This window comes from Haliotis rubra, unplaced genomic scaffold, assembly GCF_003918875.1.
Source record: "Haliotis rubra isolate DU_JTF1 unplaced genomic scaffold, ASM391887v1 Scf297, whole genome shotgun sequence".
Lineage (NCBI taxonomy): Eukaryota > Metazoa > Mollusca > Gastropoda > Lepetellida > Haliotidae > Haliotis > Haliotis rubra.
In genome coordinates this window covers 833,770-859,308 of record NW_025766965.1, presented here as the reverse complement: position 1 = coordinate 859,308, position 25,539 = coordinate 833,770, and the positions used below count along the sequence as shown (strand labels likewise).

The following is a 25,539-nucleotide window of genomic DNA, read 5'->3' as shown; positions in this document are numbered from 1 at the left end:
TTTTGGCTTTGGTACACTGTAGTACCCGTGTCGACACCTTCAGCTGTATTAGTAGATTTTGTCCTGTTTTTAGATAAATCTTCTCATAATAACTTGATGATATGGTAAATCAACTGCACTAATGCAGCTTCCCAAAATGAAACATATCGAAAGTAACTTCATATTTCACACGCCTGTCAGCGTATGAGACCATTCATCTTTAACTACTGATATTTACTTCGATTGATGCAGTACTAAAAAAACCCAACTTAATTATGCCCAACGAATATACCCGTTTTGAACATATAGTTGCCACCATGTACACAATCGTTTCATAACTAAATTGTCAGCATAGCACAGCTCGACTTGAGTGTAAATGTTTACATCGCCATGTACATGTTTTCATGTGGAAACTTGATATTGTCGATGCTTCAGGAGTCAATATCTGACTACAAACTACATATTTCATTACAATAACAACTTTCTTCGTGTGTCTGACTAGGGAAATATACATAAGATGCATAAACTCGGTTTAATGTGATGAATTGATAGAGATGGAGATAGATTTTAAGTTGCATGTCGATTAGACATCTACCTTGGTTTTTGTGGAACCGGAAAGAGAGAGACAGACAGGAAGTAGAATTAATTTATACTACCATGCACAACAAATGTCCATACAATATAGCAAATAATATTGATGTAGTGTTATTGATGATAATTGCATGTAGTAATGTGACTACTTAAGCAAAGAAACTGATTTTGTTACATTGGTATCTAAAATGTATTGTATTCTATTATCATTAGGAAATTATTACTTATCGCCAAGAACATGTATATTTAGTTGTGTGGGAAGAAGCACATTACTGCCTCATTGACAAACATGGCCACCAGCTTGTTGGAGTCTTACGAACAACAATATTCTACGGTGACAGCCGACATTACATTCCATGTCGGTCAGATAGCCTGTCACCATGGAGGTATTTTTCTAAATGGGGTTTTGCGACACAAATATGTATTCACTGTTCTGCAAACAAAGCCTGTTACTCCGATCTGAGCAAATGACGTTTGATTTTGATTTCCTTTTTGAGGCCGGTTTTCCCGTGGATATTTACTGTCAGAACTGGATGCTAATCTGTGATGTGAAGAGATATAATTTATTCGTAGTTACCTCGGAAATATAAAAATTAAGAATCTTACATTGAAACTGTCATCTGAAAAATAAAAATTTGTAAACAAATATCGCATATATTAAAAGTAATAACTTCCAAGTAAAACTGTAACATATCTGTACACTACCTAAGGTCGAGTATTTTCTATTTTGGCTGTCATTTAACGTGTTAAAACATACTTATTTACACAGTTTAGGTAGCTTGATTATACTTTAAAGTGTGTTTATCCCTAAAATGTCTGTTGTTCAATAATCTGGTAATGGTAGTTCAACATCCATTCCTTTACACCTTTCATAGATCAAAACAAAATAATGAAGTGAAACAATTTTCTCAAGAGAAACATTTGCCTTTCATTTTGATTGTCCTCATCTTTTATGCACTGTACTATATTTCCCTTTGTAGCGGAAAAACAGTCACATGTCGACAAGCAGAAAGCTCTTTGATGAAGCTTCGGAACTGGTAAGATTCCATGAGCATTGTCTTGCAAATTATTGATCAGTGGCAACATGTTTTATACAGGTATTGTGTGGAAATATAAAAGACTGTGACAACTAATTGTTAAGGACACCCCTCCACTCTTGTTTGTCTGACTAAATGGCTGATTGTTGTTAATGGAAAAAATATATGCTTGCTTTAATTACATTTGCAGTTGGAACAAATGGAATTGGAAGTGAAGGAGCAAGATCCTCGAGAGAGACAGAAATACTCCACACGTGTCAAGAGCTATAAGACGGAACTGTTAAAGCTGCAAAAAGATATGGTATAAACAAGATCACTGGGGAAAATGTTTTGGATGTTTTTGAGTAGTAACTAACGAGGTTCCTTTCCTCAGACTTACACAAGCATACATAGCAACAAAAGCATGATGGGTGCAATGATTTTGATATAAACACCAATTCACCTTTCATCAAAGCAGATCCATGAAGATTCGGGTTAGAAATGATCTTCAGTAATCCATGCTTGTTGTAAGACTAAGAGGCGACTAACAGGATCAGGTGGTCATGCTTGCTACTTGGTTGACGCATGACATCGTATCTCAATTGCATAGATCGATGCTCATGCTGTTGATCACTGGATTGTCTGGTCCAGATTGGATTATTTACAGACTGCTGCCATATAGCTGATATATTTCTGAGTGCAGCGTAAACTAAACTCACTCACTTACATCAAAGCAATGATGTGGCAGCTGAGTAGCGACTCACCATTTACTTACCATGCTGAAGACTAAGCTTCAATCTGCCATTCTGGTACAGTGTGTGAAGTTTTTTCCTGATGTACCCTTCTTTTACATTTATGGCCATAACCAGTTCCCCTATGCTTAATATGATAATGTAAGTTATAAGACTCACACATACCAGATTGTGATAGGAATACAGTTTTATGGAATTCCAGGTGGTCACTAAAAATTATCCCATCAATGATTTGCCAACGAATATATATTCTATATGACTGTAAAGTAATGTAATTGTTATGTTTAAACAGGATAACGGTTCTGTGATTATGATATATAGATCTATTGATCTATAAAAAAGAATGTTAACTGGCAATTGTTCTTGAGAATAAAGCAAATTTATCATTTTGTTCCAGAAAAAGGCTAAACTTGGCATTGATGCCAATCGAGATGAGTTGCTAGGTGACGACACCCATGACTCAGAGGACCAGGTAATTAACTCAGAGTGGTGTGTAGTCTGCTTTCCCACAGTCATCTGTACAGCCCCCCTTTAAAGCCTGGACAGCAGACAACAATTAGACAGTTTATCCATGGGTTGGGCATACCAGAAACCAATTGTGTAGATCGATACTCATGCTGTTGATCACTGAATTGCCTGGTTCAGACTCGATCATATACAGACCGATGCCATATAGCTGGAATATTGCTGAGTGTGATGTAAAACTCACTCACATACCAGAAACGTATTGAATTGGGTTCAAATCCTGGTTCACCTTGATGGTTGGGTTTGTCAGCACCATTCTTGATTCACCAAAGTGGTAAATGGCTGTGACCTTTCATCACTTCAGGGTTTCCTCCCTCATGAAGGTAACATTCTGTGATATTACCAGAGTATTGTCCAAAGCAATATTAAACTCAACTCACTCTCTGTTTAAATTGTCAAATATTCTTTTCAAGACTCCTTGCATATCATCATGATCATTCATCACGATATGGCTGAGATAATGCTGATGTGACGTTAAATATTAACTCACTCACTCATCATGATCATGAGTCAGATCAACATGAGTACCAATGGCAATCAAATACACATGTTTGGTGTTGATCAGCTTAACAATAGGCAAAAACATCTTTGTTTGAATGAATACTGTATATCTACAATACAAAGTGGTAATATTAAAGGCAAACTGGATTAACTATTCATTAACTCATTAACTATTCATTTTCTAATTTCTATAACAAACACAAGGAACATATTTGTGTGATGAGCAGTGTACACCCAAATTTGCACATAGGCTATGAGAACATTAATGCCTTATCTTATCATGCCTATTGTGTATTTCCAGAGAGCAAGACTGTTGGACAACACAGAGAGACTGGATAGGACATCGAGGAGATTGGACCACGGATACAGAGCAGCTGTGGAAACAGGTCAGTCATGTGTTCATCTTCTTGGTCCTGAAACCCTACTTCACTCACCCACTCTGACACTGGCAACTTATCCATGAGGATCCGTGGTACTCACCCACTCTGACACTGGCAACTTACCCATGAGGATCCAGTACTCACCCACTCTGACACTGGCAACTTATCCATGAGGATCCAGTACTCACCCACTCTGACACTGGCAACTTACCCATGAGGATCCAGTACTCACCCACTCTGACACTGGCAACTTACCCATGAGGATCCAGTACTCACCCACTCTGACACTGGCAACTTACCCATGAGGATCCAGTACTCACCCACTCTGACACTGGCAACTTACCCATGAGGATCCAGTACTCACCCACTCTGACACTGGCAACTTACCCATGAGGATCCAGTACTCACCCACTCTGACACTGGCAACTTACCCATGAGGATCCAGTACTCACCCACTCTGACACTGGCAACTTACCCATGAGGATCCAGTACTCACTCATTCTGACACTGGCAACTTACCCATGAGGATCCAGTACTCACCCACTCTGACACTGGCAACTTACCCATGAGGATCCAGGTTAAATTTGGTCTTGGGTACTGTGATTTCCCGTATTTAAGCCGACTCGAAATACGCCTATGGGCTTAAAAACGGGATATTTTCCCGCAATAATGATGTTGTGAAATTGACCTACTTGTTGTGTGACAAATTGCACAAGATCACTTGCGAAGTACTAAACAGTTAACACTGGGAATGTCCAAACTTGTTATCTTCAACATGGACGAAACACCGTGCTACGTGGACATGATTGGGACCAACACCCTCGACTTCTCCGGTAACAAGAATGTTGATGCTATCCATACAGGAGATGAGAAAAATAGATTTATGGTCGTATTGTGTATCTGTATGGATGGACGTGTCCTGAAAGCAATGGTCATCTTAAAAGGACTTGCGAATATCCCAAAGTGCACTGTTCCGAGTAACATCTGTTTGTTCGTGGCTCGATGAGCGAACAGTTGATACTAAATTGGATTGACAGTGTCTTCAAGTCCAGGGTCAAATTCTTTGCAACCACTCCATCTCTGTTTTGATGGACAGTCATAAAAGCCACAACATAAAATCAGTCATCAAAGCTTTGAAGTCACTAAATGTTGTGACCAAAATCATCCCGCCACCATATTTGCAACCACTCAACGTGTCTGGTGGAGTCAACGGGCCATTTAAAGCTAAGCTCAGAACTGTGGCAAGACTGGCTTGTCAATGGAGAGCGGGAATATACTCCAATGGGAAACAGAAAGAGGCCTTCCTATGAGAAAACCCTTCAAATGATATCAACTGCGGTTTTCATCAATCCAGGAAGCAACCGTAAAAAGGTCATTTGAATTGTGCGGAATTGCAGAGCAAGGTTGCAAGGTCCCAGTATAAGTTCTCAATGGAAGATTACGCAATTTACTTGGCTTTCTGTCTGGTCTGGAGGAAACTGAAGCCAACTGAGGAGATGATGACACCGACGATGCAGCCGATAAGGATCCGTTTGACAAGGAACTTGAACTTGAGTGTGAAACCGGTTCAACTCAGCGAAGCGCACTTAAATGGACATTTTTAATAACTGAAAGTGTCAGAAGTTTATAACTTTGCGTTCTTGAATAATTGTTTATGGTTCAGGTGTTCTGTATTATTCACTAATTCAGTTCATATGAAAATTCATTCTGTTTTACTGTGTCTTAGAATCATTTTCCTCAGTTACGAGCATTTCCCGAATTCAAGCCCTGGGCTTAATTATGGTTTATTTATTTGTTAATGAGAGGGGTCATTTTCCTAAAACAAACCTTAGCAACTATTAAGCCCAGGGATTGTTAGGGAATTGGTTGAAATCTCAATGATTGCTTCATTACCAGCGAACAATCATCGATAAAAATTGGTTAATCAATTTTCAGATTTTCGTTATTGCATAACCCATGCTTTGTTGTAAGAACATACTAATGGAATTGGGTGGTCAGCCTGGCTGACTTGGTTGACACAAAGACAAAACATTAACAACTGTTTTGTCATATTTGAAGCCAGAACTAAATGGGTCTGGTCAGAGATGGAACACTATACCAACATAGGGAAAATTGTGGGTACATGCAGACAGATGTCATGATAACACATACATTGATGTGTCACAAATTGAGGGATTTATTAGTCATGTTATTGAGGCTCCCAAATTCATCCAACTTTTATCACGTCTCCCTTAATGAATGTCATCAAGGATGCCTGTTGTCATCAGAATGGACAAGTATGCCATCGACTGCATCTCAGTAGCATGCCAACTCTCTCAGTAGTAACACTGCCAGAATGACTGCATCTCAGTAGTAATACTGCCAGAATGACTGCATCTCAGTAGTAATGAGAATGACTGCATCTCAGTAGTAACACTCAGTAGCATCTCAGTAGTAACTGCACTGCCAGAATGACTGCATCTCAGTAGTAATACTGCCAGTAGTAACACTGCCAGAATGACTGCATCTCAGTAGTAACACTGCCAGAATGACTGCATCTCAGTAGTAACACTGCCAGAATGACACTGCCAGAATGACTGCATCTCAGTAGTAACACTGCCAGAATGACTGCATCTCAGTAGTAACACTGCCAGAATGACTGCATCTCAGTAGTAACACTGCCAGAATGACTGCATCTCAGTAGTAAATGACTCAAAGCCCTGAGTAGCATCAGTAGCTCTCTCTTTCCATAACATGTATAAGGGCAAAGTGACCTTTAACATGAACACATGGCAGAAACATGACATCATCAGATATCTTTGATAAGCATCAACATTGTTCAAATTGAAATTCATGTGAGCAGATGAATGAAAGACATATGATTTAATGAGAAAGTGTCATAATTTCTGTTTCAGAGCAAATTGGGACACAAATAATGGAGGACTTGCATAGCCAGAGGCAGACAATACAAAAATCACGAAATAGGGTATGAATTGATAGTTGACTCATTATTTTGATAGCAGTAATTCTGTGTTAGTGTTTTTTGTAAATAGTTCAAATGACAGATGAATAAAGTGAAATGGACGTTTCCTTTTATGTATATGATTTTACTTTGTCTGATTCAACTATTGGCCATTTTAACAAACCATAAGCCTAATTGGAAATACTTTCAAAACACCCATGACAAGGAAGTTATGAAGTAATTGTGAAGAAATAGTGGAAAATAATTTTGTGTGTTGTCTCGCAGCTTGAGGAGATGAACACAACACTGGGGAAAAGTTCCCGTGTACTGTCTGGAATGATGCGAAGGTAAGTTTATTTGTAACTGTACACCACACCATCGTATGTCATAGGTATCCCAGCATGCACAAGGGGAGGTAATTTGTGTCTTCTATTATCTCCCCTTAATACTTTCATTAAGAAGAAAACCAACAACTACAAGTGTTGTTCTACACATATAATAGTGTAGGAGAATATACATCCATTTTTATCAACACTATTATGGTGCCTCGACTAAAAGTTTGTCTTTGAATATTTTATTCAATTTTGCTAATCCAAATTTATCTAAAGCTGTGAAAATATTATACATGGGAGCACTTTGTTTCTGTTTTTAGGTTGATAATTACACAGTAATTAACAGTTTTGCTCTTGCATAAACATCATCACCTATCATCTAAGAACTAACAAGTTCTATTTTCAAAGTCTGATTAGATTGAGCTTCTTTGAGGAAAAATGTAAGGACCAACATCTCCAGATATCAGGCTTCAGATGTATAGAAACCTGCTGATATAGGAAATAGTAGACTATAGAAATGGCCATTTTTAACAATTCCAACAATGTACCAGACATACAGCTATCAAATGTTTCGAAACAAGCGAAAATATGTTTTGATTTTTGTCATGTACTTTTACACAAGGAACAGAACAAATATTTTAAAAACATCTGTTATTTTTACAGGATCATACAGAATCGGGTTCTGCTGATAGGCATCGGACTGTTGTTGGTTATTGTGATAAGTGTTGCTATATATTTCACTGTCTGGGAGACACTCATGATGCTGTCGCTACTCTCATCCTTCTACATTCCTTCAGGCAAGCTGATTAACAAGTGCACAGTTTCCCACTGGTTACATGAACGGTGGGACAGCCTACTTTCTTCAAGTTTCATTCAATATCTGTCTATTTATCTGTATGTCTATCGTCAGCGTAAGTCTTTTGCATTCTTCTGAACTTCTTTGTGATCTGTACAGTCCAACAATATTTATTACTTTCGAAGATGTATCAATTCTGTTAATGATGCTGTGAATTAATGAGGTTTGAAGTACATAATTGTTTGTAAGAGAGAAGATTTCAGGTTATTTGCATGCTCAGCACTTTTCATTTAAGTGCAAACAGATTTCTGGAAGAAAATTGCAGCATTTTCTGGTCTGAAGTTCTATTCAGAAAATTTGATTTCGTAGGGAACTGACATGGTATAATGGTTAGATCAATCCCCAGGTAAAAACTGAATTTTAAAGACAACTTGCTAAAGATTCCACTGACTTTACTTGTGAGTCAGCAAATGCTAATTTCATTCCTACCCATCCTGTAATGGGTAGAAATTACATTTCCTGATGCTCCATTCAATTTTCCTTTTAACGAGAGAACTTACGTTCAACTATCTATGAGGGCTTATTTTTAAACCTATTTTCAGTTTTGTGCTAACATGCCCAATAATTAAGGTGAGCTATTTTACCTTGTGGCTATTTATCAGATGAAGCAGTCATCTGTTTGAACACTGACCATCCTTACTATACAGGGCTCGATTTAGTGCTTTACTTGTGCAATCCAATATTACATAGTGCAACCTAGTTATTAGTCTAACTTGCACCAGGTGCAAGTCAGTTTTTGAGTGGGTAAGCTTCTAAATATAACATCTAAATAATTCAATAGCATATTTCTTTCATTACATATTGCCATAAAAGCAGTGCAGCTGGAATTGGGCTGGTGCAACTAGGTTTTTATCTTAGGTTGCACCTGGTGCAAGTAGGTTAACATCTCTTAAATCGAGCCCTGCTATAAGTATAAGCTGGTTGCCAGTGTGTCAGTCAGTAACATGGTATCTTCGGAAATGTGCAATAGGGGTTCCAGAAGGAAATCAAAGGAGGGATATTTAATGTACACCTTTAACAGACAAAGCAACAATGTAGTTGACAGTACTGATCTATACACTGAAACCCTATTAATCCAGATAGTAGTTTCCAGATTAACAAGTTGAACTACTGTCAGTTTTATTGTATATACATGTAAATGTTTGAAACATCTATCAACCAGATTGTAAGATTTCTGAAATAAAAGGGTCCAGACAAGCAAGAATTTGTAGATAGATCCTTGTTACGTGCCATTAACAGAATGCTTCATATCCTAGATTTACCAAGTTATGTTTCGAGGTACGGCATCTTACTCACTGATTGGTTTCACCAAAGCAGTAACTATCTACAACCTGCATCATTTCCTCCCAGGTTCTCAAGCCATGCTATAACCATGATAACTAAAATACTGTAATAAACAGTGTTAAACACTTACCAACTCATCTCATACCATTTCTCTTAAACATAGTCTGTTGAGATTCACATGTTCTGTGATAATAACAGTTTCCTCATAGTTAAAGACACTTTTATTCAGACACTGGCTAATTTTGTCACCTTTACAAAATTCGCTTTCTTTTAGCTACTGTATAAACTTGATTGTGTGACACTGAGTGCATGGTAAATCATTGGAGTGATGTAGGTCACAAGAAACTATATGGCAGTGTATACAGGGCTGAATAATATATTCAAACAATGCTGTCGTTGTGTGGGAACCCTCTATAAATGTTATGAAGATATATCACATGGGAACTTCACTGGAGGGAATATGTACAATATTTGCACATGTTGAGGTAAGCTTGAAAGCTGACAATATGCACATGCACAAAAGGTAGAAGTGTTTTACTGTACAAGAGCTTGTCAACACTGCACTGTGTGTTTGTTGTAAGGTTTGATCTTAAACCAGCGAAAGAAATCTCATAAAAAATTCTTAACTAAATGATTGTTTTAAATACTAAAGTGATTCTTTGCTTTGGGGTGTTTTAATGTTGGGTGATTTATTGATCCCACACCCAAATTTCATGAATATGGAATTAAATGTAGAAAGGTTATATGACAAACAAAAGCTTTTTGGAAGTTTATTCTGATTTTCATTTTGATCACCAAACTTTATGGATAACACTTACAAAATGATTATTGTATAGCAAATGGTTTATAGCCCTGTCATATTCAGTATATCTCTCAGAGGCCGCTGCCATTATTCATGGGAATATTTGTGTGTTAGTATTATTGTATATATCTCAACTAAAACAGAGCCGTGTGTTTTGTGTTCTGTCAAGAATTGTGTGATGTTTTAAGTGTAGGACTGTGAAAAATGTTGTCATCGTGCCCCTAAAACGATAGATTAGGAAGACATACCAGATTATGTTCTTGTTTAGGTTGTAATTTCCAGGCTAATGGTACCCTCACTTAACCCCAAAGAAAGTATCAAAAAAAAAAAGAAAGAATTGAATTGAAAATATGAATTTTGTTTCTATATTTGTTTAAAAAAATTATACATGTGTTGAGTCTAATTGTAGAGATAAAGTCTGATAACAGGGCATTTGCCATGACACTGGCTGATTGTTTTACAAAATGCCCTAATGATATTTTGTTCACATTTTTGTAACCACGTGTAAAGATATCCTATAAAACAATTATAAAGTCAATTAAATGTCCTAAGGATATCTGTCTTTCAGAAAATCACTGCTGATGAACGATCTTTTATATTATCTCTTGCCCATAAGCATACTGACCAAGAAATTCACATGGCACGAAAATTTGTTGGTATGACCATATAGATAAGATTGACTGTGTGTAGGATTTTGTCGTGTCCAAGCAACAAGCTTTAATGGTAGTTTCTGGTCCCAGACGTGTGTCCAGTGTGGTGTTATAGTGACTGTATAGAGACAGTGGTTTATTTATTGGTGGCTGGTAGTCATCCTGGTAGCGACATTGTTTGTAGTTGAACTGTGAGGTGTTTTGTCATGAACTATGTGTCTTCTAGATCATAGAACTGGATTGTATTGCTCTGTTCCGAGTAATGTTCTGAATATTTTGTAGTGATTCTAATTAAGTCATCTTGACATGTTTTCAGATGAAAATATATAAATATTCTACTGTTGGTTCAGAAGAAAACCTAAAATAGCTGAGAGCAGCCATAAGTGGTGTAATGATTCATCAATGTGTTAGTGAAATGCAGATTTACACCTCAATATAAGAAACGTGCCTATAAATGTATTTACCAATGTAATGAGTTCATGTCATATTCCTCATTACAGAAGGTTATATCCATAGATTTTCCCATTTATGTAAGTTTTTAATTATGTATAGATTTTTAGAACTTTCACCAGCAAATCAGCCTTAGATCTACTTAGGCTTGCATTACCATACAGACAGTTAACAAACAACATGCTAACTCTGGTTGGATAAATATGAGAACTAATCCTTCAGCAAGACAGATAAACAGATACTGATAGAAATGACCTCTTTTTCATCAGGCCACATGGAACTTGAAAAATGGTGCAAATATAGTGATAACTCATAATATCACAGCATGTTGATCTTGAGACCTATTCCAGAAACACAATACCAAAGATGTTCTAGATAAACCTGTAGCACTTCAACACGCCCAAGGTGAAGTAAGTTATGAGTAAGTGAGTGAGTTTAGTTTTACGCTGCACTCAGCAATATTCCAGCTATGTGGCGGCAGTCTGTAAATAATCGAGTCTGGACCAGACAATCCAGTGATCAACAGCATGAGCATCTATCTGCGCAATTGGGAACCAATGACATGTGTCAACCAAGTCAGCAAGCCTGAGCATCCGATCCCGTTAGTCGCCTCTTATGACAAGCATAGTCGCCTTTTGTGACAAGCATGGGATGCTGAAGACCTATTCTACCCCAGATCTTCACGGGTCTGAAGTAAGTTATGAATAACAAAGTGTTTATGTAGAAAGTCTATGGAGACCTGGTCTATTTCTTGTGAATGATAGAAGTGAAACCCTGTTAACATTAAACTCTGATGATGTTATTTTTTAAGAGGCAGTCACTGTATTGACATAAGAGGCGGTGTGGTAGCCTTGTGGTTAAAGTGTTCCCTCATCACACCGAAATCCGGGTTTGATTTCCCACATGGGTACAGTGTGTGAAACCCATTTCCTGTGTTCCCCGTTGTGATATTGCTGGAATATTGCTAAAAGGGGGTAAAACCATATTCACTCACTAACTTATTGCTCTAGCAGAACCTTGGCACATTGGTCCAATGTCAGCACTCTGCTGATGTTGGACTTCCACTATCAAGATATATGTCAAATATGGTAAATACAATTATCATCAAATATATGTTTTCGGACATCCTACATTTTCAAACAACAAAAACTCTGGCTATAACGAGGCTGGTTGTCAAGAATTAAATCTGATAAATATGCAACATGTTTTATAATTGTTCATGTGATAATCCAGAAAACAAAGCATATTCTTAAGTGTCTGAAAACTAACACGAGGAAAACCTTTGTGACCATAACTGTCAATTTGCACGCTTACATTATCTTGATAAATTACTTTATCTTCTCAGACCCATCATTGATATGATGATGCCTTTTCCAAATGCATTTTTTGTGGAAGTTATTTAAATGGAATTATTATAAATGACATCATTGTTTTAAATTAGACATCCACCGCTTGTGATGTTGTCGATGAAATTGTATATAGTCCTTGTAAAGTTGTACATACAGTACACCCAAGATCTGACACGTGAATTTGAATGGTTCAGATTTATTGTGATAGCTGCATTTTTGTCAGGTCCACACATTGAATTACACATAGTGGTCAACAACCATGTGTAATTACTGGAAGCCATAATCAAAATTATTTTCAGGATGTTCTACCTGGACGATGAGGATCAGTTCCTTGTTAGGTTTTGACTTGTGTTACTGTTTGAAATGTAATCTGTTTAGATTAGTAGTGCTTTTCAGATCTCTATGTTACACAAGTCAGTGTTTAGATGAAGGTATGAGGTTGTTTTTCTCCGTCTCATTCTTATGTTATCTAGAAAAATCTACGAATCATGTACATGTCACTAACCATGCTTTGTCTTGACAGTATCATGTTTTAATATTAAAATATTCCAGGAAAGGTCAAACAACTTATATCATATCAAAGCTTTGTTACTAGAATCCATGACATTCAGCATGTTGAATATTCAGTTATTACACAAATATGACCAAGAAGTTGTTTAACAAAGCAGTCTTAACAGATTTGCTTTTAAAAGCCACATTCAGCAATGTTCCAGCTATATGATGTTGCCAGTAAATAATCAAGACAGGATCAGGCTGACCAGTGTCTGATATCATGAGCATCATCTCATTCCATGAGGTATGATGATTCACATTTAGCTAAGTTTCCTGATCCATTCTGTCAGCCTTTGCAACCAGAAACAGCACTTTGGGACATATCATCACTTTGAATCCTTAATGTAATTCGACTCTCATAAGAGTATTGAGATTTTAAGGTCATTGTGCTAAAATTGCTTTGTGAGACGAGACCCTTTGATCTAAATCCACGGTGCTATATCTGTTTTAAAGTTTGGTAAAATTATTAACGTTAAGACATTCTCTTAGCTGTAATAATTCTTTTGGGGAGTTTATCCCATTTATAAATTTGTCAACTGTTTCATTCTACGCCTCGTTGTGATATGGAGGTCATTACAATGTCTGTTGTGCTAAAAGCACCATCTTTTCATATCTACACTTGAAATATTCAACACTGTGCCATGTTTGTATATGTGTAAATGGAATGAATATATTGGTTGTACATTTGTTTGAAATGTATACATGCATGTGAATAAATTTATTTTGAAATGAGAAATTTCTTTCATATCTTTGCTTGAACTGGAATGTCTCAGCTGTTGCAATATTTATGTCTTAGACCTGCAGCACTAAGGGCTTTCCTCACACATTAAGCCGACATATTAGAAAACTGACCCACAAAGATCTGTGTTAGAATTGGTCTTCAGCAACCCATCCTTGTCGTAAAAGGCGACTAATCGGATCTGGTGATCAGGCTTGCTGACATTGTTGACACATATCATCGATCCTATTTGTGTAGATCGATGCTCATGCTGTTCATCACTGGATTGTCTCATCTAGACTCGATTATTTACAGACAGCTGCCATATAGCTGGAATATTGCTGAGTGTGGCATTAAACAACAAACCAACCAGCCAACAGGAGAAAACTGCTTTTCAAAGCAGCATTAAACCCAATTCACTCACTCACCCATCCTGAAGTCAGTGCTTCACATCTCTGCATCACAAGTCAAAGCAAGGCAAGTGTTTTTTTGTTTATTTGTTTATATTTGACAATAACATTCTGTACATTTTTCACATACAAGGGGCATATTTACAAGGAGTGTATAGATGTGGTTGTTGATATCCACCATCACTGAGGCTCCTCCACAAATGGCTGTCTGACCTTGGGCTTGTTTGGGTTGTTCTCCAACAACCAGTCAGCAAGCCAGATCTGGAAATGAAGGAACACTATTTCATAGTTTTAATACAGCAGTTACAAAATGCATTAACTGCTGTTCAGATGTTGTGTTAATTTCACCAGCTATACTTTGTATTGAAGGAACCAGCTACACAAAGCCATGGACGTTCACTCACTGTTTATTGTTACACAAAGAACAAATGGTTCTAGAATCACGTATCGAAGTAGTTTTTCACTGCTTTAAACAATTACATCAAATTCTGTTACAAAATCATGACAGGAGGACATCCCTATAAAGGTCACTCCAGCCATCACATACCTTCAGAGACCAATGAAATAACTCACGACATTAGCTAACAATCTACAATGTCTAATAGATGGCCATAATTGTATGGCAGAGCTTCCATTTGTTATGGGAAAACCAGTATCAAAATGTTTGTTATTGAAGCCAGAGATGACGATTTTGAGGAATCAGTCGTGCAGCCTGTAGCTGTTGTTTCAGAATACCTCATTTAATCACTTTAAGGTTGCATGATTAGAAAACATATTCTAATTGTCACTTTCCCCGATGTGGTGAGCAGTGTTCTAATTGGTCAGATCAAAGGGCATTCTAAGTGACCCATAATAGGATGTCTTCAGATATTTGTTTAATGGTAACAAGAACTAAGGTCAAATTTAAAGATATGATTCCATTCCTCCAAAAAGAGTTCTTGAAATTGCTAAAAAGATTATTTTAATGTGAGACCCTGAGTGGTCAACACAACACTAGATGAAGTTTTTTAATGGGTGTAAATTGTAATTTAATTGTAAACCTTAAAGTGTACACTTTAATATTTCAACGATTTGCCTTGCAGGTGATTAGAAACAGTCAAACATGCAGTAGATGTTTTCATACACTGTACTTTGTATACTTATGTATAGGTAAACATCTGTTGAGAAATAATGGGTAATGTTAAATGACTTATACCTTGCATGTTACCAGAGGTAGTCAAACATACACAAGTTCTAATTCATATACAATACGAAACAACATTATGTACCGATGCCTACTTATGTATTATGTAGTTATGCCCACTTATCTATATGCAATATCTGCAAAGAAAGAATGGTCAATGTAACACTGACTAAAGCCCTATGCCAAGCCTGAAAATACTACCTATTTATGTATGTCTTGTATATGTGAATATCTATTCATAATTGTAATGTCATGTAAACATGTACTGGGAAATAAAAACGTGAAAATAACAATTTAAAAAAAAGTTTTGTAATGGGTGAATTTTTACCAAGTCTTCAACAATACACTTCAACCTGCAACAACTTACCACAGGGTCCTTGGGCTTTTGCTTGCAGAGATTTGTCAACCCCTTGAGGAGGGTTGGGTTCACAGCCTTAGACAAATAGTCTTTGGCTGCTTGGCCAATGGCAACTGGTTCCACCACACCTGGAACACAACATGGTTATATGTTAACAACAGAAACAGGATGTTCCAGACCTATGTTCTCCAGGCACCATAGGCCAACCTTGTAACTGATTGCAGTTGGAAAGCATTTGAAGTCTATAGTCAGGTTCTACTTCAGGCACTAGTCTGAAGTTTGAGGCAAGTAATATTTATTTTGGTGCAGTGAGCTATCTGAGGAATCCATGAGCAGGTAAGTCTAAATTGTTATGTAAATGACACTGCTGCTTGGTCAAGTAGACACTGGGGTAGCCTAATGGTTAAAGCGTTGGCTCGTCACGCCGAAGACCCGGGTTCGAATCCCCACATGGGTACAATGTGTGAAGCCCATTTTTGGTGTCCCCCGCCGTGATGTTGCTGGAATATTGCTAAAAGCGGCGTAAAACCAAACTCAGTCAGTCAGTCAAGTAGACACTGATGTGTTTGTCACAGACTGGCATAATTTAGATTGTAATGAAAGGTTGTAATTCTTCATTTAGATACTTTTGTTTTTATCATAATCTTTGGTTGCTGAATTTTGAACATGTTGTATAAAAACCTGTTTTACTTTTAGAATGAATTCCTTGTCCATAGTTTCGTACACTATTTCTTTCAATGTTCTTGATGAGAAAAAATATACATACTGTCGGGAAAGAAAAATCGGATTTCTCTCTGTGCACTGGAGAAACTGTCACTTCCGTGAAGTGCGTTCCTCTGATCATCTGTGCCATAGATCGCCCTCAAACTGAAACAGATATATATACATGGTTAGAACAGATGTTCGAAAGGACAAGTGATCACAGTTATTGACAATGATGAAACTTTGTGAGTCAGGACTTTGGCTCTAAGCCACTGTCAAGGGTAGTTTCACTACTATACATTGAGGTGTGTCGGTTTCATAATTTGGGAAACAACAAAATCATAATCAGTGCAAATCTGAAATCAGGACCAATAATCACTTTTTTCAAGAACACAACACTTGGTCATGTATTGGAGGTTGGTGGGGGTTGTCTTGAAATTGGCCTCAGGGCTGTACTATACTTTAATGGCCCCCACACCCCACTTCTCACTATATCATGTAGTATGTAACATATTTTCATGTTCCCTACCACAATACCTGCAAAATGTCTTTCACTGCCCTGCCAAATTTCATTACCCACCCCTAGTACAGGTGATAAATTTTGGAGTCCCCTCCCCACTGTTTTTTTTTCATCATGACCTTCCTCCCTCCTTTAATCTCACCTTCTCTCACACTTCCCCACTATAAATTACCAATCCCTTAATGAAATCTTCAGACATGAAAATAACAGACAAAGAAGCAGAAAACTACTGATCTCCCACTAACCTAATTGAGGTGAGGTGAGGTGAAATTGGGTTTAACATCGTGCTTGAGAATATTTCGCTCATATGATGACGTGCATGCGTGTATATTTTAACGTTTTTTGGTATGACGCGGTCGGGATCCAACCCGCGACCTTCCGCTCTCCGGGCGGATGCTCTAACCACTACACCACGGAGGCGGTCTAACCTAATTGAACACTTTAAATGCACCTAAACAGCAAAAGATATAATGAAGACAACATATATGATAATTCCCTCTGTGGTGTTAAACAACAATCAACAATCAATGAATGACATGTCTATTGCTCAAGGATAATTATTGTATTATTGGTACATACCAATCTGGATGTGTCTGTCTGGCTTTCAGTGTGTTAGTTGGGCCAACAAGTTCCCTCCAGTAGGAGATGGCTCGGTCTCTCGCCAGGACCAGTGCAATGATCGGGCCACTGCTCATGTATGCCACGAGACTTGGGAAGAACAGTTTCCCATAGTGTTCTGCATAGAAGTCACTGGCTTGTTCTGGAGTGAGGTGGACTCTTCTTTTCTGAAGAAAATACACAGTACACAATATATATTAATGTGTAATGAATAAAAGGTCACAACTGATAAACAATTGTACATTTATATATGCCCACACAACACACCCATTCTATGTCCAAGATATTTTATGGATTAAATTTCTTTTTTATTTCCCTCACAACGTTTCGGGACAATTACTGATCCCTTCCTCAGGTGAACTCTGAACATTAAAGAAGTTTAATCCATAAAATATCTTGGACATCTATATACAACCTCTAAATGCCGCTAAAAGACATCAAACCCATTCTATACAACTGAAATCAAATTCCCTGTAAGCTAATGACAACTGAGTATGTTGCTGCTGTTTTGAATGGGGGCGTAGTTGCTGAGCAAATTTTAGGCCGAAGAGATGATGGTGCAGCATACACAATAATGGCACCAAAACAGGTTATGACATTACATTTGAACAATAACACACATTGTTTCAGAGAAATAGATACAGCATGTTTTAGACACTAAACAATGAATTTCTGCACTCAGACTATCTGTGTGTTGATTTTATTGGCAATGAAAACTACATAACTAGAGATTAAAAATGAAGGCAATTCTTCATGAATATTTGTTCTAAACATTGTACTGTGCTGATGCACAGTACTGTTGTCATGAAGAAGTGAAGTATTTCGGGGTAATTAAGTGACAAAAACTCATTGAATTCTTTATACAACACTCTATAGTCATAGCAACTTAAGTAAACGTTTAGCAACCAATCACGTAAGAAAACTACACCATTTATAAAAAGACTTGACAACGACTCATAATACCGGTAAAGATAAGCCTAAGAATTAGAAAAAGAAAACGTTACCTGAAGAATGGCAAATCCTGATCGGAGAATAATATCCTCTATTTCTTCTGCTTTATGTGTTGAATCTGGCTTGATAATTGCCAAGGTTCTCTCTACATATATATGTGGAGCTTCCATCTTAATCGGTTCGTCGTTTTCTCCAGTCATTTTCTCAGATCACGTCCACAGCCTTTTTCTTCTCAACTTTGCCAAACCACGCTGTTGCTTAGCGACACTATTATGATCTCTTCCGGTATAACGAGATTTCATGAGAGTCACGTGACATTTCAAAACATGGCGGCAGCTCGTCGCGTCCGTAGTCACCAGAATATAGACATCACCTTCGTTCAATTTTCATGTTGAAAAATATTTTTCGACCGAGTACCGTTGCATGGTAAATTTGTATTATTTGTTTGTACCGTTTGATACAGTATAATAATTGGCTAGTTAGAGAACATATCTAAGTTTGTTATGTTGATCTATACAGGCTACTTGTTGAAACCAGCATCAGTTCTGACATGTTGTCAGATGTCAAGATGGACCATTCACATCTTATGTTCAGGACCATAACTCCTTATGATTACCATCTGTATATTAAATGTGATGAGCACTTGAATAACTTAATGTACTATCTATAAATACTGCAATATTGAATTGATAAATAAAACGACACTTAATAAAACTGAAATAGGCAAGTAGCAAGCGAAACATCTATCCATATGAATTTATGTCAGTATGATAGACATGTCTGTCCTATTTTTTACCCTTTTATTTAATGATTAACACTTAAAAGTAGTTTAACAGCTGGTTAGTTTAAAGTGTCCTGGTTTGTCAACTTGTTATTACTGCATATCTATAAAATGCATGATTCTATGATGCTTTGCTGAAAGATCTGATGAAGATACGAAATACACACCACAACCACATTCTGTTTTCAATATCAGAAGGCCCTTATTCTTGTCCTTCATGCCTGTGACTGTGAGCCATTTCTCTGACTTTGATGCATTTTCAGGTGACAGTTGAAAGATGGACTTTGATCTGGATGATCTCCTTGCTGAAGGTAAGAATTCAGATTTTCAAATATCATTTTCTTACAAAACTGTGCATGGCTTTTTGTCATAACTATTATGTTGATTACTGTGCCTTTTGTTAAGAAGTGAAGATTTAAAGGGAGCATGTAGTCAAAACTGATTTCTGCTAATTACCATCATGACCATGATTAGAAATACCACTGACACCTCTCCTTCCATTTTGTAAACCAAAAGTCACCATGTTCTTTAACTTGATTGGTTGTAAAACATGATCGAATGGTATAAGATTCCTGGAAATTGCAAGACTATTCACTGCGTATTGACATGTACAATATCGCACACAATTGTATTGTTGCGTCGTCAGCAGTGGTGACGTCATTCAAATCATATTGTGACGTAAAGTCACAATGATGTCACAAATGAGCAGTTCCAGATGCTACCAGGGGAACCAGCTGAAACGGCCAGCTGATGACACTTCACTGCTGTAACCGTACTCAATGTCAATGAGTGCAGACAGTAAAACCTATGGTTTACTATTGTGTTTACAATGTCGATAAACATCCAGATATTATTGAATATTTGAAGCACAGGAATTCATTTGGAACCGACGACGTTAGCCTGGATGTTTCAAATGAAATTTCCCCGTACTTCAAATACTCAATAACACCCGGAAATTGGCCAACACATGATGTTTATCTCCTAAATCAATCTTGGATTAATATGTATATGTATACCACATTTTGTGCATTTGTCATATTTCTTTATTTTGTTTGTTATTATGTGATGTAGTTCGATTACATGTGGTGAGTTTTTCTTTCATTGTCTGTTCAGGGCCTCCTGTGCAGAAGAAGAAACCAGTTCAGAAGGTATGGAACAAGCTTAGAAGTGCTTACAGTTGCAAACATATTACAGTATCTTAACTAGAGTCAGTTTCGGTGCCTGGTATCACTCAGTCTTCATCCAAAAGCATGTGATTGCATTATTTCCACATGTATTTGAGGTATTATGTAAGAAATGCCACATTAGTTGTTGTATGTTATATCTCAATTCTCACATCATTAACAAAGCATAACAATTTCTTGATTTGCAAGAATGTTTTCCTTGCAAGATATCAGTGTCTTGGTTTGAAATAAGCTCTTCCTAAAATGTGTGACCACTTTCATGGGCTTAGCTATTATGTGAGATGTGCATATGGCTATGTCAGCAATCAGATGAGGAATTTTTCAATTTTCTCTACTTTGCAGGTATTAGCATACAAAGTCATAATATGAAATAATCCATCTGCTTGCATGTCAGATAATTGGCAAAATAATGGGTCAGAACAAATCTGAATGTATACAGATGCATAAACATGCTTAAGAGTAAGGATGACTTTGAACCATCTCCTTTTTATGAAGATTTGACACCTTTTTATGTTAATGATATGCCCAAAGTAACTGCCTTTTTACCCATCCAGAACCTTCATCAGGTATGATTGCCTCATTTGAATGGTTGACTGCACTGTCAGATACTATGAATTGTAGGTAATCCCATATTCATAGTGGTCCATGAACACAATGATGGCAATGAAGGCTAATAACATTTGGGATCTCATTTCAGGCTCCTTTAAAGAGAGGTGGGAAAAGGTGAGAAAGATGCTTATTATCATGGCTGTAGTATTGAATGTATATAATTAACTTGTATAGTTCTGAATAAAAATACCATTTCTTGTTGTCCTAACTTATGATTAGTGATGCAAGTTTTTTAACTTATGATTAGTGATGCAAGTTTTTTAACAGTCTCTTGAATTGTTAACAGTATATAAAATCTCACTTTGATATGCACACTTACATCATTTATATCATGGATGGAGAAAATTGTATGTAAACATAAAAAGTTACATAATAGTATTAGCTACAAAGGTTTCACTGCTTTGGACAGTATTCAGGTTATATCACAGCAAGTCAGTCTGATTTGGGAGGAAAGAGGAAAGTCTGAAGTGGTGCAGGTCACACTGATTGTTTCTTGTTCAATGCCACACTCAGCAATATTGCAGATATATGACAGTAGTCTGTAAATAATCTGGACCAGACAATCAAGTGATCAACAGCATGAGCATTGATCTACCCAATTGGCATACGATGACGTGTAAACCAAGGCAGCAAGCCTGACCACCCTTAGTCGCCTCTTACGACAAGCATGGGTTGCTGAAGACCAATTCTAACCCAGATCTTCATGGGTGCAAGGAATAGGACATCATAACACATTGTATCAATGTGATCAGCAAAACGTGTCATTGTTGATCTACGCAATTGGAATACAATGACATGTGTCAACCAAGTCAGTGAGCCTGACTACCCGATCCTGTTTGTCGCCTCTTGCAGCAAGTGTGGGTTGCTGAAGACCAATTCTAACCAGATCTTCACAGGTCGGTGCAGGTCACCACTATGGTGAAATTCATAAGCATGAATGCCTTTGAAGTGTAATCACTTGACCATGGTGATTGCTTGCAGTGCTCTGGATGACGATTTCTACAGTAATCTGGCATCTCAGGCAGGAGAGGATGCAGATTCTGAAGTGTCTGATGTTGATGCTAAGCAGATGGCCAGAGACTTGGGGGTAAGTTGGAAGGCAGGGAAGAAATGAAAATTGTCAGTCATCTCATAAGAATCAGATCTTTTACTCCAGTACCTCTCTGCATGAAGATCAAGGGACAACTCTGTAGGAGGTCATGCCAGGTAAAACTTTCAATAAGATTCAGTCAGCTAAATATGACTACTAGTGTTGCATTCAGACCAGCATATCTGATTACTGTATCTTGAAAACAATCTTAAACAGCTATTTCTGAATGTAGATAAATACATCCATGTCATTATTTAGTTGATATTTTGTACAACTCTTGTTTGTGAGCACCTTGTCACATACTGGTACTTTCAGAAAGCAGTGCCATGAAAGAAATAATTGTTCTGTGTCAGTTTTTGTATGTAAAAATATGAAAATTCCAAATTGAGATAGTCCGAAATGAAGGCAAATTGTTTTAGAAAGCTGACATTTTTGATTGGATCAAGAATGCATGCATCCTTCATTAAAGTCAGAAGGTCAAAGTTCTCGGAAGGTTCACCTGAAGCGACCTACCATTCTTTTGATGGTGTCTTCATATCTTCATGCCTGGTGGTATTTTATCAGAGTAGGTCTGATGTTAATGAGATTGAGTGGACCCTGCTCAAAACTGAATGTGTGTGATATACTCATTAAACTAACTTCTCAGAAATATGTGTGGTTTACCAGTCGCCTGACCAGCCTTTGTCTGCAAGTTTACGTGCCATCCACCAGAAAGTAAGCAATTGTGAGAATATTAATATCAAGCTGATGTATTTTCAGGGCTTGGATGACATGGATGCTGATCTGTTCGGAGAGCAGCTGCCAAAAAAAAAAGGAAGCATCAAAAGTGGAAGTGGACGATCTGGTAAACAGACGACACCCCGTAGAACTCGCACACCACGCTCCAACAGCAACACCCCTCGGTCAGGGGGTAACAAACCAGGGTCCCCGCAGAGAGTTGCCTCCCCTACTAGTGATACCCCGACAAGTCCTCGGGGTGGCAAGATGAAAAAGAATACTTCTAAACCCAGCTCTCCTCCTCCACAGATGTCCATGCCCAAACCTGGCACAGCCCCTGGGAAGATGACCGGTGTGTGTTGACTGCAGTTTGCCTAAGTTTGTTTACTGGTCACAACAGCTTTAAACCAGTCTGATTTTCAAACAATAATTGCTTGATAAAATCTTGGCATTGGTTCCTGAGATGGTAGAAAAGGACAGTGACTATCTTGTTTACATATTCATGGGCATCACTATTTTAATTACAATGCATTTTGCTACCGTGAGAGTCATAGTTCATTCCACTTTTAAACTTTGTCTTTTTGTGTACAACTTTCTGTGTTTTTTGTGGGCAGCAAGCAAAGAAAGAAGAGACCTGTGTTTTCTTGGATATCCTAGAAATCCATGCATGCTTGATGTACAATTGCATCAGTAGTTGTTTGGGTATCTTTTTAGCCTGCATCAATTAGTCCAACGACTGAATCATATCATTGTGTGTTTAGAATCCATGGGTATGATTCATTAATGTATTCGTTAGCAAAGATCATTGATATAAGATCTATTATCTATTAGACCTGTCTGTCAGAAGTAATGTTTTGTAATGGTTGTGATAATGTCTGTCTTTCCTATTTGTCAGAATTGTATAAAGAAAGTGAAAACTTAAAGCCTGGACAAGCCCGACCTGAAGATGACCGTCCCCGTACAGTGCCTAAAGCTAAACCAAAGATAGATTTTGGAGGTGAGTGTGATCGTCAAACTCACTTGTTTTTGATTGCGATAAAAGTTATCCTTCTAAGACAATACTGTATCTATCAATATTTGTTGTCCCCACAGCAGTTGTCTTGTCAGTAGGATCCGTGTGCTTGTGATCTGTTGATCTGCTTCTGGAAACCCCATAGCAATACTCCAGAGTTTCGCGACATCTCGCTGTCGCAAGTTTATGGTTCCTTACTTGATTAATTAAGTCACATACATATTGTAGACATATGTTGGTCAACCCCATGTTACATATTAATGTATTGGTTTTGCAGAGTTTGATGAGGATGACCCACTAGCTGGCCTGGATCTGTCAGATGAGGAATCCTTAGCCCTGCGGAAGCCAGCTGTCAAAACTACTCTGAAGCAACAGAAGTCCATTGAAGACCCCCCAGCTTCACCCCCTGTAGTGGAGCCGCGTAAGTTGGCATAATGAGAAAATATCCTTTCCTTTTTTATGAGGATGCAGGACATCCCATTACAGGTCATTACAGAGCAACCTTTTATTCACTTTGTAAGGCATTGCTTCTCACGGGCAGTTGAAAGTCGCCTACATATTAAATGTTTATCCATTGAAGCAAGAGTGAGTGAGTATGGTTTTACGCCACTCTTAGCAATATTCAGAAATGGGCTTCACATATTGTACCCATGTGGGAAATCGAACCGGGTCTTGATTGTGATGAGCCAACGCTTTAACCACTAGGTTACCCCACCACCAATTGAAGCAAGAGATTATACAACCCTTTTGTCATTCAGAATACTGCGGTAACGGGCGTGTGTTGACTTTCTTCAGGTAACATTAATAGAAAACACATTTGCAACTTTATTGCTGGAATATGTCTGATCTGGTAGGCATCAAACATTAATGTAAGATGTTGTTCTGACATGATCCATCAAGATATAAGATGTCCCTATATCTTTGTTTATGTTGATCTTTGTTTATTGATAAGATGTGTGAACAAGCAAGCAATGCGTAAAGTTGACTGAATCACTGTTCTTACTTAATGATCTCTTGCATCACACTTCTCATTTACAATATGGACTTGGTTTACTTTGTGTGTAGAGCTACATTGTATCTGATTTTGTACATGCTGGCTTTCTCTGTGATCTGTGTCACTTTAGGAATGATATATTTGGAAATATTGCTCAGCATGTACAAAACAGTATTTCACTCACTCACAATCTGTGTAACAGTCTGATGTTGCGATAGCCATAACTACAATCAGTCTATGCACATGTCCAAGTCATTCATTCTCTTTCATATATTCCTCCTTGGGGTATTTATCAGGATTTAAATGTCCATTTAAAATTCCTATGACAGTTGTAACAATATTTGAATAAACTATTTACAAAACAAAAAACTACGTTTTTGTCTCGTGAGACCACCCCTGCAGGGCCCCACGGACCCCTACAGCCAAGAGCAGGTCACTCTAGACTATAACATCGTACCTCACTTTCCATGCTGTTATTTGATCAACCAGACGTGTCTCCCTTCTCAAGAGAGTTGAGTTTGAATTCCCTTCACGATGAGTGGTTCGGAAACAGCTACTGTATGTATGGTTCTCTTTCTTCCCTGCATGGGCGATTAAGAGATTGTTTCTGAATATTTTCGTTTATCTTTTGTTGTCCCTTGCCTCAACGCGGAACGGGGGACTATGTATTCAGTGGCGTCCGTCATTATTTTCAAGGTCACTTTGACCTCTTTTCAAACTGTTGTTAACGTG

The 25,539-nt window shown here is 37.7% G+C and overlaps 3 protein-coding genes across 3 annotated transcripts in view; 2 read left to right on the top strand and 1 right to left on the bottom strand.

Annotated features, from left to right (window-relative positions):
- The first annotated feature begins 850 nt into the window (after positions 1 to 850).
- LOC124282277 (vesicle transport through interaction with t-SNAREs homolog 1A-like) lies at positions 851 to 10,293 on the top strand. Its single transcript, XM_046718229.1, is given in 9 exon segments — positions 851 to 956; positions 1,551 to 1,575; positions 1,577 to 1,607; positions 1,798 to 1,908; positions 2,736 to 2,810; positions 3,666 to 3,750; positions 6,639 to 6,709; positions 6,971 to 7,032; positions 7,681 to 10,293. Coding segments are annotated over 9 exon segments (828 nt in total). The 5' UTR covers positions 851 to 859; the 3' UTR covers positions 7,952 to 10,293.
- Positions 10,294 to 14,157: 3,864 nt separating this feature from the next.
- LOC124282276 (nucleoside diphosphate kinase homolog 5-like) lies at positions 14,158 to 18,682 on the bottom strand. Its single transcript, XM_046718228.1, has 5 exons — positions 18,474 to 18,682; positions 17,431 to 17,636; positions 16,396 to 16,496; positions 15,639 to 15,757; positions 14,158 to 14,349 (listed from the first exon to the last, which is right to left on the bottom strand). The coding sequence occupies exons 1-5, from the start codon at positions 18,618 to 18,620 to the stop codon at positions 14,269 to 14,271; spliced, it is 654 nt and encodes a 217-aa protein (XP_046574184.1). The 5' UTR covers positions 18,621 to 18,682; the 3' UTR covers positions 14,158 to 14,268.
- A 64-nt stretch (positions 18,683 to 18,746) lies between these two features.
- LOC124282274 (fas-binding factor 1-like) overlaps positions 18,747 to 25,539 on the top strand; it is a 32,532-nt gene continuing 25,739 nt past the window's right edge. The window contains 8 exon segments of the mRNA XM_046718227.1: positions 18,747 to 18,846; positions 19,465 to 19,512; positions 20,315 to 20,349; positions 21,083 to 21,108; positions 21,976 to 22,081; positions 22,844 to 23,153; positions 23,697 to 23,798; positions 24,091 to 24,234. Coding sequence (XP_046574183.1) covers positions 19,479 to 19,512; positions 20,315 to 20,349; positions 21,083 to 21,108; positions 21,976 to 22,081; positions 22,844 to 23,153; positions 23,697 to 23,798; positions 24,091 to 24,234 — 757 coding nt within the window. The 5' untranslated portion in view covers positions 18,747 to 18,846; positions 19,465 to 19,478.

Coding starts and splice junctions, on each gene's coding strand:
- LOC124282276 (XM_046718228.1), bottom strand. CDS start 18,620: ATGACTGGAGAAAACGACGAACCGATTAAGATGGAAGCTCCACATATA. Junction 17,637..18,473: donor CAGGATTTGCCATTCTTCAG/GTAACGTTTTCT, acceptor TATTTTCTTCAG/AAAAGAAGAGTCCACCTCAC. Junction 15,758..16,395: donor CCGATTTTTCTTTCCCGACA/GTATGTATATTT, acceptor GTTGTGTTCCAG/GTGTGGTGGAACCAGTTGCC.